This window comes from Ostrea edulis, chromosome 3, assembly GCF_947568905.1.
Source record: "Ostrea edulis chromosome 3, xbOstEdul1.1, whole genome shotgun sequence".
Lineage (NCBI taxonomy): Eukaryota > Metazoa > Mollusca > Bivalvia > Ostreida > Ostreidae > Ostrea > Ostrea edulis.
Genome location: NC_079166.1, coordinates 81,049,681 through 81,065,407, shown reverse-complemented (window position 1 = coordinate 81,065,407; position 15,727 = coordinate 81,049,681). Strand labels below are relative to the sequence as shown.

Below are 15,727 nucleotides of genomic sequence, written 5' to 3'. Positions count from 1 at the left end.
ATTAAAATGTTATACCATGACAAGGAATTAAAAATGTCATACAGTAAAATTAGAATATAAGAAGCATGCATAGAATCCCCTTCTATATTCCTGGGGATTTAAATTTCACTTCCTCATTCCACTTTGACATACACTATAGATAAACTTTTAACTCAAGCACTTTACACATGTTCAAATTACTGAAAGAACATTTTATTCCCAAGGAAGTCTTTTTTACCCCACTAAGGCAACCATTGATAAAACCGTACTTTAGTCTGAATTAAATAGCATTTCTGCTTTTATGGATGTATAGTTACATGTATATATTTAAAGCCAATTTCCTAGTATCAACAAGGAAGAACAAACAAATTATAAATAAAGTTTAATCAATATTTCAATAACAATTTTAATAATGCAAGAAATAAGACAAGATATAAAATGTACACAAATTGTTAACTTTTCAGATTGAACATGAAAATTATCAGCATCAATATATTATATCGATATTCTGATACGTGTATTTAGTCCTATATTCACTTCTTGCCATTCTTGACCCCAATTTGAGGGAAAAAAAAGATATTAATTCAATATTTCTCTTGAAAACATTGTAACATTTGATATGTAAAACCTCTAAAATATTTACAGAAACATAAATAGGTGTAAACTTATACTGAGAGGGGGGATTGTGTTCTTAGAACACAAAAGTTTATTCAATTGAAATACACACCATACAACAATTAAACCATTCAAACTGCTTCTCTTTCAAATATAGTGGTCCAACTCACTGGTCTTCAAAACGATCATGCATAAATTCAAATCAATCCCAGAGACAGACTTAAATTACACGGCATAAATTCAAATCAATCCTAGAGACAGACTTAAATTATACGGATGTATGCCTTAGTTTGTATGTCACATGGCTGGATTCCATTCTGGACACGGAGGAAATCTCGTTGTGTACAGATATGGATAAAATCAATGTCTATAGATCTTTGAGTGCTGCTAATTGTTTTTCTATGTCATCGTCAGTCACCCTTGACTTTGAAGTTTCTCCGAGGCCACGGCTAGGGGCTGAGGGAGCACTGACCATCTACAAAAAACAAGCAAAAGTACCATGTATCTTCACTCCTTCACATCCGTCTTACTGACCAATCTAATTAAAATCAGACTTCTTGGATCCGCGCCGCATACTCTGCGTAAGATTGTAGCGATTGTGAGCGTATCTTAGGATCGGCTTTTAATCAGATTGTCTTACAGACACACCCCCCCCCCCCCCATTGTGGTAATAATACAATGTATCTGTTCTGAGAATGGTTAACTGATGGATTGTATATTGTTTAATGTCCCTCTTAAGAATCTTTCACTCATATGGAGATTTGGTGTATAAAATATTTTATTCAGGCAAAAAAAACATCTCATGAATAGGACTGAACAGGAGGTGCAGCACCTGTTATTGTTCTCTCATTTGAGGGTGTTCTGGCTTAAAACTCCATAGCACAGAAATCATTATCAACTATCCACGAGATACATCGACAGAAGAGTTGTTTAGAACTATCCACGAGATACATCGATAGAAGAGTTGTTTAGAACTATCCACGAGATACATCGACAGAAGAGTTGTTTAGAACTATCCACGAGATACATCGATAGAAGAGTTGTTTAGAACTATTCACGAGATACATCGACAGAAGAGTTGTTTAGAACTATTCACGAGATACATCGATTGAAGAGTTGTTTAGAACTATCCACGAGATACATCGATAGAAGAGTTGTTTAGAACTATCCACGAGATACATCGACAGAAGAGTTGTTTAGAACTATTCACGAGATACATCGACAGAAGAGTTGTTTAGAACTATCCACGAGATACATCGACAGAAGAGTTGTTTAGAACTATCCACGAGATACATCGACAGAAGAGTTGTTTAGAACTATCCACGAGATACATCGACAGAAGAGTTGTTTAGAACTATCCACGAGATACATCGACAGAAGAGTTGTTTAGAACTATCCACGAGATACATCGACAGAAGAGTTGTTTAGAACTATCCACGAGATACATCGACAGAAGAGTTGTTTAGAACTATCCACGAGATACATCGATAGAAGAGTTGTTTAGAAGACAGTTACCTTTCCTGTGATCTCGATTCCAATTTCGTCCAGGACCTGGTTGACAACAGCGTCAGATTCCTCCTCGTCGCCCGATTCTCCAAGAATGTCGTCCAAAGTATCGTTTACTGAAAAGATCATGTGTATATGATAATTATACATATGTACTGCAATAACTTCAAATCCTCCTATTTTCATCCTCCATGGAAATTATCAGTTCTCCAGGTCCATAAAGAGTGTGTGGTGGTTTACCCCTGCTGTATATCATACACCCTGAGGCTGAAGTTCTTTGCATACAAAAACACAATGTTATGTGATGTCACATCATTTATCCCTGCTGAAGCAGCAAATTTTACGGAAATTTACACCTGCCTTGTTAACCAATCAAAACACATCTTACAAGCTACATAGGAAATACCGGTAATTTTTTAATACATTGGATATATAATTTCTTTTCATCTGCACAATAAATTCTAATTGTTTGTTAAGACAACCACTTTGTGATTAGTGAAATGAACACCACAGGGAGAGAGAAACATATTAAATTCGAGGCTTAAAAGACTTAACAATCTGGAGAGATTTGGGCGGGATGCTGTCATGAACTTTTTAAATGTTGTAATGTATTTCATAATCAAGAAAAAAAATATCATAATAGATTCAATCATTTGAAGACTTTCAAGACCTACAATAACTTCCATGCTTGTTAATCATGAGTAACAAATTTAAAGTTTCTAATAAAATTACATATAGATTTTACTATGGTAATCATTAATAAGTAAAAGAAGTATTTTTAATAAGTGTTTAATAACAATGGACTCATCGCCTCCCAGTGATTGGCTGGTATTTTAGCATACCATGTAAAGAATGATAATTTAAATTATGTAATGAAACAAAATTTGCAGATGAATACCATTTTGTGTTAATAAAGTGCAGAGCTTTATCCAGTATAAGAAAAGGATATCTACAAAACAAATATTGTATGAGACCAACTATAATATTTCATGAAATGATGATGATTACTGTTAAAACCTTAAAATTTTGTGTATGAATATCTTAAAGGTATATGAATTAATCTGTTCTCCTTAACACAAAAATTCACATTTTTGTACATATTTTTGTAGATCATTTTGTGTATTTTCTGATGTTGCTTGTATGAATACATGAGAATTCTGTCTTGTGGCATGTGTTCCACTTTCATTGTGGTTTGAGCATATCAAATGAATTAATAAATAACTCTGTCAAAGATATTGTATGATAATGAAAAATATATTGAGACACAAAACATATATTTCATGATTGTTTTGAAATACATTGAGATTATGCACATTATTATTAATATACCCAGCCCTGTTTGAGAACACAACCCAAACTAATGCCCTCCGAGTTTCCTTACTCATTTCCTCGGACATGCCCATCTTCATGGATTCCTTCTCGAAGTCCTGCATCATCTTGGCTGTCTTCTGTGGATCCATCACTTTGTTCATTTCCTGCATCGTCTGTTTCAATAGAAAATTGCAATCATCTACACTTCCATTATCATAAACACAGACTGTGCTTCAATCCATTATCATAAACACAGACTGTGTTGCAATTCATACATGTTGTGACTGTTGTCCAAGTCTCGAAACACATATAATTGTTAAATGTTGTAAACTCACTGGCTTTTCATAATCTTATCCCGATTATGAAAGATATAATGTTTAAAAACATGAAAGAAAAATCCATGGAATCATAGAAAATGAGTTTTTCAATAAACAAGATTCCACTGAAAAGTCACTTGTCAATTTGTGGCAAAATTCACAGTTAAAGGGCGATAACTCTCTTCAAATCTTTGTAAAATCTGTTTTCAATTTTACCTTTGTTGTTGTTGCCATAGCACCCGCCATCTTCATATTGGAGTGCATCAACTAAAAATAAAAGAAAATGTCTTAGTCAGAGTACATGTACCAACCCAAGAAAATGTTAAACAAGAACAGAAAATATACAAGATATCTGTATTTATGATTAGTTCATTGTTCGGACTTACAAGTTCTTTCCTCCATCTTGTCCATGAGAAAAATGTTTCATAAACAATTTTGAGACAGTTATATCTGGTTATAAATGTTTACATTCAGAAAAATCAGTATATCTATTGTTGTATACTAAAACACAGCTTGTGTTTCCCCCCGTGTACAGGTAATTTTATATTCTGTAATTTAAAGTTACCATTTTTACTAAAGAAGAAAGCTTTTCTGTAATAAGAGTAATGAAACTTTGATATTATGTTAATTAAAATCACATTGCAGTATAACAATGGTATAATATATACATTTTATATCTAACCATAAATAAACATGTTCAAACACAATGTCTTACACTAAGTGAATATATATTACCCAGTCTAGATATACTTTTTATTTTTTAAAATTCATTATCCTGGATAGTTTTTCTGGAGAATAGTACCAGTTCATAGGAAAATATCTGCATATATTTGAAAACAATTGCTCTGTAAACTCCAGATTCAAAAATGAAAATTATACAAAGAAACTCAAATCACTGATCAGCCTGGGTTTGTTTTTTTTGTTGTTTTTTTTTTTTTTTTTTTTTTGCTATTTATACAAAAAAATCAACTTTGCATAATTTGTTTAGACTTATGTTTCATCGACTTTCACTTTGTGAAATATATTAGCAAAAATAACTTAATTGTAGAAGGATCACAGAGAGTAGAGTGAGACACCATACAAAATCAAACCCCACTTACTAATAGCATTTTTGTAGACTGTTTCCAAACTGCAGATGCTAAATATACTGTACAATAATCAATTTTTGAGGATCACTAAGCCAATATTCATAAAAAAAAAAATTTTGTATAAACTTTCATGGTATGAACATAGTTTGACCCATAAATCTAAATTTAATTCCTATACAATGAATTGATTATATCTAGTGTTTTCAGACAGGTGAAATTGCTTATAAATATGTAGTCCTAATTAAGAATATTTGCTTTCCTACTTTTCATTTGAAAAAATCCCACTAAGTAAAAAGGTCTTTCCTTTACATGCTGTCGCCTTATCTCTTGCTGGTTCCCTCTAGACAATATTTTGGTTCCCACCTCCTTACCTTTTGCTGGTTCCCTATAGATGATATTTTGGTTCCCACCTCCTTACCTTTTGCTGGTTCCCTATAGATGATATTTTGGATCCCACAGAATAACTTTTCGTCTTCTGTTTGCGTAATGCCACTAACTGTTTTGCCAAGACTGTAGCTGCCTAAAGAAAATACCAGTTATATAAAGATCAAATTTACAAATGTCGTAATTTAAGTTTCCCACTTTCTGTTCGTTTTATCTGGTTTTTAATAATTACTGAAACAGCTATGAATTTTCTACAAATTATTTTCAGTGTGATGTCTAAATCCATTTTAACATATTTTGAAACTCGTCTTGTGTGCATTCCGTGTGCTGTTAAGTTGTTATGACTGTCAGAGTTACATTCACAAGTTTGATTCCCAAGATTTAGTTTACCAAGAAAATACCAAGAAGAAGAAAAAAAGAGGAAAAAAAAAACAACTGCAGTAAAAATAAAATCAGCGAAAAGTTATGCGCTTTATGCTACAAAATAGTTATATATATTTCATGGTGAATTCTGGTTTATTTTACTAGCAGTTCTGAATGTGCAATCCATCACAAGCTCCTCTTAAACAAGATGTGGATACACTGTACTAAATCACAGACATTTATGTGGATAAAGACTTGTCTGCTTTCTGTACTAAATCACAGACATGTGGATAAAGAGTTGTCTGCTTTCTGTGATGTTGGGTCTGGTCCAGTGCTCGAGCTGGGCTTCGCCATTTTCGCCAATGGCGAATTTTTTTCAAAATTGGCGAAAAAAATTTAAAGTGGCGAAAATCCCTTTTTGCAATAAATTGTATTTTAAAATCTATCTTGTGTTTTCCTTTGTCAGTAACACATTATCGCCAGTTTGTTTGTGCAGTCAAAATTTGTTTATTCAGTCAACGCATGCGACCGGAAATCTTGCGTCGCTCCAGTGCACACAGAGCTGGTCACGAAGGCCAGATAATAGCCTCAGTTGAAATCCACCTATGACGTCATTCTTTTGTTCGAACACTCCATTATTTTTCCGGAATGGAGTGTTCGGAAAGTAGGTCAACCGTTATACAAGTAGATATAAATGCATGCAACAAAAGAATGAAAAACGTAAGACACAATTAAAATGCACAAAGTGTAGTAGCAAGGGGCCCAGCAAAGGTGGATTTTAAGTGGCTCAATGTACTCGTATAACTCCATTCCTTAAAAGCAATGGACCTCGGCCCCTTTGGGGCCGAGGTCCATTACTTTTAAGCAATGGAGCGATACTCATACATTATCCCTTACGTAATGTATGACTGCAAAAAAGTCGGTGATTATGTAATAAAGTACATCGGACAGTTGTGTACCCTGCTGTGGTCAATTGTTTAACATTTAAAGTCTTATTCATTATTGTGTTATCATCTCCACAAGAATTTCAATTCTTAACCACAGAACCGACCGGTAATTAAATTGGCCGTATTATTGTGTATAATGTATATACATTGTACATCAATTGTTTGTTTTTGCGGCCAAGCTCGTTGATTACAAGATTTTGATTTTGATGTGTTTGATTTTAGTTCGAATATTTCATAAACAATGCGGTCGGTCACCATTGATATGGACATAGCAATTTTAATAAATAATTTTCTTTGAAGTTCAGTGCGCAACAGTATAAAAATGCTAATCTCATAAGACTATGCACCGCATTCTATTTTGACACTAAACTTGTAGCTTCTGACCCTAGTCAGTCTAAAATTCAAAAAGTATCTATGTTTGGCTTTACTGTCAACCCCACCTGCTCAAACATCTGATTCTGTCCAAATTGCAAAATCTTCCATACCAAAACGGAAATTTAATAGGGAATGGTTGAGATACGACTCTAAATTGGGCTTGATGTTTTGTGACATCTGCATTTCGGACAATGTACACAATGTTTTCACTGAGTGGTGTAGCATCATGAAGTTTATATTTATATGATTTATCATCTGATTTTGATTTCCATAATAGAATTTATCAAACAAATCAACTTTCTTATTTCAGAAAGAAGTGTTTAGGTATGGTAGCTGGATATGATTAAGTAATGTAACTGATTCAAAATGCTAAAATCAGTGTAATGAATAAAATAATATGATGGAAATAATTGTAAAGCATGAGATTATTTGCGCTGCGCTGCACCCCGAAAAAGTGGCGAAAGGGAATTTTGGTCCAGTGGGAGCACTGGTCTGGTCAGTTCTATACTCATGCTAAACTACAGCTAAATGTGTGAATTTTTCCTAACATCAAGCACCTGTGAATCGCCATTCTCCTAGCTGTTGATGTTTGTGTATTACACACCGTTCATCTTTTTGAGATACACAACATGGACAAAATAGTTTGCAATCAGTGATTGAAAATTACTGACACAACAACTTTTATATTACGTTAGAAATACACATGATTGCAACCAGCCTGCTGGAGATGCATGAAAGCAATGGTATACAAAATGATATATCAGTCAAGAGCTGGTCAATATTTCTTATATACCTACCTGTTTATTGCCCTCTTTAGCTGCCTTCTTGATTTCCAATTCCTGATAATATACAAAATACATTTAGGATATATTTTAAAGGTTCTCTCTAAGTGGTCTATAAATAACCCAAACAAGAATTTTTCCTACATAAATTCTACCTATACTACATGTATTTCTAAATCTAGAGAGAGTAAACCATTTTGTTCCATAAATGCTATAAAATTGGAGATACACAATAATATGCCACATCCAAATCTGTTTCTGTCCATATGAATGGAAGAACCAAAGTTCTCAAACTGTTTCCTAAATACCAGCCATTCTAAGCATTTGACCAGTCCAAATGATGGCATCTTTTACTTCTCTAGATAACTCTGATGGTCAAACCCTTTAGAAGGGCAGATTTCATTCAGATAGGCAAATTTCATTCAGATAGGCAGATTTCATTCAGATGGGCAGATTTCATTCAGATAGGCAGATTTCATTCAGATGGGCAGATTTCATTCAGATAGGAAGATTTCGTTCAGATGGGAAGATTTCATTCAGATGGGCAGATTTCGTTCAGATAGGCAGATTTCGTTCAGATAGGCAGATTTCATTCAGATAGGCAGATTTCATTCAGATGGGAAGATTTTGTTTGGATGGGTGGATTTTGTTCAGATAGGTAGATTTCATTTAGATGGGAAGATTTTGTTTAGATGGTACTAGATTTCATTCAGATGGAATAAGATTTAGCTCTAAAACTTTATAGTTATTTCGGATTTCAAACATTTCGGTTGAGCATCACTGAAGAGACATTATTTGTCGAAATGCGCATCTGGTGCATCAAAATTGGTACCGTATAAATTTTACATTCAGATGGAATAAGATTTCATTCAGATGGTAATAGATTTCTGAACTTTGGAACATGAAGGCCATCCAAAACAACAGTCGCTATCTATTGTGTGGTCTAAATGGGTTCGTCTTACAACATCAATGAAACGGTGATAGTGTTTTTAAAATGGCATGGGTTTTAATTCATATACAAATAACAGGGCCATGGGGAAAAATGGATTTTTACTTGAGTCCAAGACGTGTCTGAGGGTGTCCTCATATTGGGAATCCTTGCATCCCAGATGAATTTTCCAATACTTCAAAATATAATGAGAAAACAGACTGTTGCACATACCTTGAAAAATCTCAGACTCAAAATTGTTTGCCTAAATATGACACACCATTCAAATCACTTTGCTAAAGCATAAACACACAAAATGCATAATTTGCTACTCATCTATATCTAGGTAGCTGAATACTTTGTATATTTATCTGCATACAAGTATAACAATCTCATTACTCCTATAAGGAAGTTCGGTAAACACAGACCCCTGGATATACCAGAAGTGGTATTAGGTGTCTAGGAGGAGTAAGCATCCCCTGTTGACCGGTCACACCCGCCATGAGCCCCATATCTTGATCAGGTAAACGGAGTAACAGGTAGTCAAATACAGTGTGTAAAGAACAGTCTAACAATTGGTATGACACACGTCAGACAGCATTTGATCTAATGACTCGCAAGTTTTTTCCCCTCTCTCTCCAGCTTGTTCCAGTCTATTTGACCTAACGACGCACAATATTTTTTTCCTCTCTCTCCAGCTTGTTCCAGTCTATTTGACCTAATGACTCACAAGTTTTTTCCCCTCTCTCTCCAGCTTGTTCTAGTCTATTTGACCTAATGACTCACAAGTTTTTTTTCCTCTCTCTCCAGCTTGTCCCGGTCCCGTGTAAGATCTCTCTGGGTTTTCTTCATCGTTCTGTCATTTTCTCGCAGTTGTTCTGAAACAGGTAAAAGTGATTTTTTAAAGTCATCATGACATATAGGTACATGATAATTATAGCCTTATAGGTATGGTAATTTCATAACTATCAAATATGACAGATCAATTCACAAAATATTAGTGTTGATTGTCTCGAGACTACTTCTGAAACATCGATAAGAAGAGAATAAATGTTTATCACACTGCCATTAACATAAATAGTGTAAAAATCTAGGATCTAGAGAGGGCACACATATCATATGTCATCTTTGCAAGCCAAGTGTCCGATTCGCGAATCGGACACTTGGCTTGCGAAGATGATCACATGTTCAAAAGGGCACTTTTTGTCACGGCAAGACAATTTCGGGGCACTTTCATTGTATCATACTATTATTTAACAAACCATATAAAGTTACACAGTGCTTGTATGTATGTAAGCATGATTACTGCATGTATAAACATTGCTGTTCATTTTCTCTGCAAGAATACTTCATCCAACGTCATATAAAGAAATAGCCAGCAATACATAGAGATAAAGTGCCAAAGAATGGAATGAGACAACGTCATATAAAGAAATGGCCAGCATTACATAGAGATAAAGTGCCAGAGAATGGAATGAGGCCTTGTATTGAGCGGCCTTATTTTGTGACCTTTAGGTTGATGGAATCAAGTCTTTGAATGCAGTTTAACCTGGGTTTGACACTAAGGCACGTCCGACCGACCGAGTCTACTAAATGATAGGTCCAGTGGGGTAAAATGTTGATTTACTAGTCCGACTGGTCGTGTTTAAAAAATAAACAAATTTAAAAAACTTTATTTTAAATGATAAGATATTTTATTCTTTAAAAAAAAAAAAAATAACTGTAAAGAGTTTGCGAGCAATTTTGAACCGCATGATGACATAATCTCTATTTTTAGTTCTAATAAGTCGCGGTCGGAAGTGATGTTCTACGACATCTACACAATGTTAATGTGTGTAAAGTTATGTTTTGGATCAATAGAATTATTGAATTCATTTTCATTGAAAAAAAAAACCCAGTTCATTTGATTTATGAAATAGAATTTTTTTTTTAAAATATTGAGGTCATTTTAATCTAAATGGATTAAAGAATTTCCGTGCCGGTAAGAATTTAAAGAAACTGAAAATATGTTTGAAAGTAAAAGCATCAAATTGAATGACAAGACTAAAGATTTTTTTGAGACAATTAAATGCATTTTAGTTCAAACTTAACGTTTGTCATTTAAATTAAGTATTTAGATATGGAGAATCTATCAGATTTTTTCTGGAAAGTTGGTCAGGGCTAGTGGATGTAAGGTCAGGTCTAGCAAAAATCATTTGAAGTAGCCCGATTGGTCTAGTGCTCAAAAAAGTTAATGTCAAACCCTGTTAACGGAGAGAAAAGTTGTGGTTTCCGAATGTACCATTATAAATTTAAACCATTCTAAATCATTTTCCCTCCCACTTTGTTCATTTACAAGCATCATGAATATATTTGTATTGTATTTCATCATAATAATTTCATAATAAATCATTGCCCAAATGACTTTGGCTACCAGATTTCTTGTCACACTTTTATTAGTGAAATTGGGGTGCATAGAATTACCAATTGAAAGAAATGACTGAAATTACCCATAAAGGAACCAAAATTATCATAATTCATCTATATACCATCTAGTCACACATCAAATTTCATGAAGATTGGTAACGATTTGAAGGAATTGTTTCCATAAAACCAATTATTGTGAAGTGTGAATCTGAGTTACTTTCCATTACTGATCGAACTCTCGTACACAGTAAAGCGAACTATAAATAGGGGCCTAGCCAGTAAGTTCCAAATGGCAATATATATACATAAATCAGGACAAATATTTCATTTTATTTATCACACTTTATTGTATAAATCAATATGATATATAAAACATAAGGCACGTAGTGTATATCAATATCTGATATGCAAAGTGCAGATCTTATAAGAAAAAATCGACAATATATATTTGTTGATATTTAAAACTTAATAAAGTAGGCAATGTATTCCAAATTCAACACAATATCAGTGCATTGCATTCAAACGACCGCGCGTGAAATAAATTGTTTTACGTTTGTGTACGCGAGGTATGTAAAGGGAAATAACTCTTATAAAATTTACACTTACATCAATCGGTTTAATGGCCACAACTCCTTTAAACCGTTATCAATACTTCTCATTACCAGCTCGTTAGAGTTATCGCGCTTTGATGACTCTTGTGCGTCATTGGTAAGAAAATGCACAAGTCTCGCGAGCAAGTGCGAGATTAATGGGACATAAACAAAACGTTCATAGCACCCACCCACCCTTTAAGAGTTAAAATACATGTTGTGTTTTAAAATAAAATGACTATTGGTCAAACTGCATTTTTCAGATATTCTAACACTATTTTATTAAAGATGTTACATGTTTTTTAAACTCCACCACACCTATTTTAAACATTCCAAACAACGATCGATGTTCTCTGTCCTAAGTCCATCAATATTTTGTAATTTTCAAAATAGCTTCGATGCAGTTTGGAAACGCATTAGTTGTGTTAATTAGTGTTATAAGCGTCTAAAAAAATGCAGTTTGGAATATATATAACTTGTTCTAAAATATGGGAATTGAGGGGGAGGGGGGGGGGGGGGGTGTACATGTACGATTACAAAGTCCATGCCATATGAACCTGTCCTAATTGTATGATAAATTAGAATGTCTTCATAGTCTGACAGAATAACTTTAAAATAATATTAATTACAAGAAAAGTTCTTGTGTTGTTAGTTCATATAGGTTTTTCCCTTCACAGTTCTTCTTGCGATTGATGCTTTAAAAAAATATCGGTCAGATTTGGCAAATTTAGTACCATCTCTCCCTCACATAGTTTAATAAGTTCGTCTGTTTTCTTGTAAGAATAATCAATTCCTAAATTTGACTTTACAATTTTAATCAGTGTTGTGGTTTGCAGTCGGTTATAATATGTATTCGATACCACAATTTATATTACGTATGCTTAAGTAATGTGTTTACATTATGTTGTCCCGGTAGCACGACTTTACGCGCCTTTAATTTGAAGAGTTCCACTAATGGAAATGATAAGTATTGTCATGAAATTTGATGTGTGACTAGATGGCATCTAGTTGAACATACATTGAGGTAATTTCGGCCCCTTTATAGGTAATTTCGGTCATTTCTTGGTAATTTTGGTGATTAGCTGTAATTTCAGTGATTCTAAGTTGGTGAAATTGTGATAGAAGAACTGTAAAGAATAAAGAACTACATATCGGACTAGCACTTTGAAATGATTCTTGCGAAAGACTGTAATTATAAATCTGTCAAACATCAAGTGCGGCTTTAAAATAGCAATCATATAATGACGGAGGTTTGGGTTCTGTTTGATCTGTAAATACAATGTACAATGTATATATACATGTATACAAGCTACCATTTTGTCCTGTAGGAAATAAGTATTGAGGACTTACAAAACTTCTAAAATGATCTTAAGAATATTCATAGGCCTACAAATACTATGATCAACCATACTAGATATACGACCTTCAAAAATCATGTTCTCAATGAACAACAAAGAGAAATTTACAAGATAATTAATATTAAAGTATGGCCTACTTCTGAAGTTCTATATAGAAAATTGAGTTAGACCTTTGTCAATAATTTTACCTTGGACGGTTGGCTTTTTTCTAAACATGGTTTTCGTCTTCTCTCTGAAGTCTAAGACTGATGACTAGTTACAAACAGTATGTAATGAGTTAATATTGGAAATTTAGGCTATTTCTTTTCTCTCCACACTCATGATCATGACGAAGTTTGTAAACACGGAAGTCACTTACGGTTTCACTAATCACCCAGAATTGCTACGGTTAGGCTAATAACATGAAAATACGTATCACTATTATGAACATGACTCCTTGATAATTTTGATTGGAGAGCAAGGAGTTGAATCCTTTGGGATTTTTTCTGCTGATATTTTAAACCCCCAAAAAATATATATAAATATTTCAAGTAATTCCACCCTCGTGTGATGCCAAAAGGTTTTAAATTTGCAAAATCTTTATTTCATTAAAATTTGAGCATGATAAAAAAAAAAAAATACCTTAGGAGAAATTTTATTCACTGTGTATTATGAAAATCGAGTAAACAATTTGATAGACTCTATTGAAAGGTTTATATTTTCTATAAATAATCAATTAGCTTTTATAACAAAAATAAGATAAAATAACAAAAACAAGACAAAAATGTTGTTTAATTAGGGCAATAACTTATATTTATAAAGCAGCAGTTTTTTTTTTGAAAGTGTTGAAATTAGAATTTTGTCATTTTAACCAGTTTTAATGTATTTTCTCATGCTATTTAATTTACTTATTTTGATATAAACTTTAAATTTGTTAAATAAATAAAATAAATAAATGTTTATTCCGTGTATATATATATATGCATACATACAAACATACATAAGATACCAAGGATAATCCATGAAAGCTCGAAAGCTTATTTCCAATGGGGTCCTTTTTTATGCACGGATGTTTGCGCTAGGGGGTCATTTATGTATGTTTTTGTATGTCAAGACATACGTACATCTGGCCTTTTTTGTGATAATATTCCTAAAAGTTACTTTAAGTTTGTAATCTGTCAAATAAAGAAAAAATGTCCATGGCTTATGAAAAAAATATCTGAAAATCAATTTAATCTACACCTTCAAGATTTGAAATAATATATAGGCGTCAAGTAAGTAATATATTTGAAATAATATATAGGCGTTAAGTAACTCCGCCATGGCCGGTCCCAAGCCCGGGTGAGAAAGGAGGAGGGTTGGGCAATGGGTTAATCACCCCTTCCCGTAAATGGATTATGCGAGGAATACGACCTAGTTATTGGAGGAACGCTATTTAAACACAAGGACATACATAAATACACATGGACTTCACCAAACAATAGAGATATAAATCAAATTGACCACTTCATTGTCAATGGCAGATATAGAAGATCTCTTGTCGATGTACGAGCTATGAGAGGGGCAGATGCTGGAACTGACCACAATCTAGTAGTTGGAAATGTGAAGCTAAGATTATCACGACACAGGGCTAGAAACAACAGCAAAAGAGTAGCGTACAATACTGCATTATTAAAACAAAAAGACATCCAAAAACAGTTCACTTTAGAATTAAGTAAAAGGTTTGAAGCACTAGAAGGGCAGGATACTATAGGTGAGAACAACATACAAGCAGCGTGGGACAACTTTACAACAGTTTACACAGAGACGGCTGAAAAAAAACGTAGAAAGCATAAAGAGTGGATCAGTAATGAAACCTGGAAAGCAATAGGTGAAAGGAAAAAGATGAAGAGTGAAGTAGACAACGCACATTCTGAAAGGATACGTGCCATTAAACAACAGAGGTACAGTGAAATGGACAAGAACGTGAAGAAAAGGACTAGAGCTGATAAGCGATATTACATCAATGGACTTGCTGAGGGGGCAGCAAACAGAAATGATATGGGAACTCTGTACAAGATTACCAAAGAGCTGTGTAATAAGAAGATCGAGGCAGTCAACATCAGGAGTAAGGGATAAGAACGGCAAACTACTCACTGACACTGATCACATACTTAAAAGATGGAAAGAGCACTTTGAAGAGGTGTTGAATATTGAAAACCAGTGTAATGAGGATGAAGATGTCAATCAGATCAACATCAGCAACATTGAAACCATCGAGGAAATCAACACTGGCCCTTTTACAGGGGAGGAAGTGAGGCATGCAATAAAGAAGTTGAAAAATGGTAAAGCAGCAGGTGTAGACAACATAAATGGAGAAATGTTAAAAGCTAGGTGAGATAACATCCAAGAAACTGCTACATATGTTTGAGAATGTAAGGAAAAACATCAGTATGCCACGTGATTGGAAGAAATCGATGATTGCTAAAATACCAAAATCAGGTGATCTTACAAGGTGTGACAACAGTAGAGGAATATCATTGCTCTCTATACCAGGGAAAGTCTTCTGCAGAGTTCTTACAGAGAGTTAAGAAAGGAGTAGAAGAAAAGTTGAGAAATGAACAGGCAGCATACAGGAAAGGACATGGAACATCTGAACAGATTTTTGTAACATCGTAGAACAGTGCATCGAATGGCAGTCATCCTTGTACATTAACTTTGTTGACTTCCGTAGAGCTTTCGATAGCCTAGACAGGGAAAAGCTTTGGCAGATCCCGAAGTCATATGGAATTCCAAATCTTTTTATCGAGATGATTAAAG

General features: G+C 33.9%; 1 protein-coding gene across 2 annotated transcripts; it reads right to left on the bottom strand.

Moving 5' to 3' along the window:
- Positions 1-344: 344 nt before the first annotated feature.
- Positions 345-13,334, bottom strand: LOC125675454 (charged multivesicular body protein 2b-like). 2 transcript variants are annotated; one of them, XM_048913104.2, is made up of 8 exons: positions 13,138-13,334; positions 9,382-9,473; positions 7,683-7,724; positions 5,235-5,336; positions 3,945-3,995; positions 3,482-3,584; positions 2,110-2,216; positions 345-1,069 (listed from the first exon to the last, which is right to left on the bottom strand). In XM_048913104.2, exons 1-8 carry the CDS (start codon positions 13,163-13,165, stop codon positions 962-964), a joined length of 633 nt encoding a protein of 210 aa, XP_048769061.1. In that variant the 5' UTR covers positions 13,166-13,334; the 3' UTR covers positions 345-961. The 2 variants fall into 2 exon arrangements, with proteins under 2 accessions (XP_048769061.1, XP_048769062.1); XM_048913105.2 differs by lacking the exons at positions 9,382-9,473; positions 13,138-13,334 and adding an exon at positions 8,722-8,806.
- Positions 13,335-15,727: the final 2,393 nt, after the last annotated feature.

Excerpts from the sequence above, each read along its gene's own strand:
- LOC125675454 (XM_048913104.2), bottom strand. The coding sequence starts at position 13,165 with ATGTTTAGAAAAAAGCCAACCGTCCAAG. Across the intron at positions 5,337-7,682 it reads CTAAAGAGGGCAATAAACAG|GCAGCTACAGTCTTGGCAAA; the intron begins GTAGGTATATAA and ends TATTTTCTTTAG. Across the intron at positions 3,585-3,944 it reads CTATGGCAACAACAACAAAG|ACGATGCAGGAAATGAACAA; the intron begins GTAAAATTGAAA and ends CTATTGAAACAG.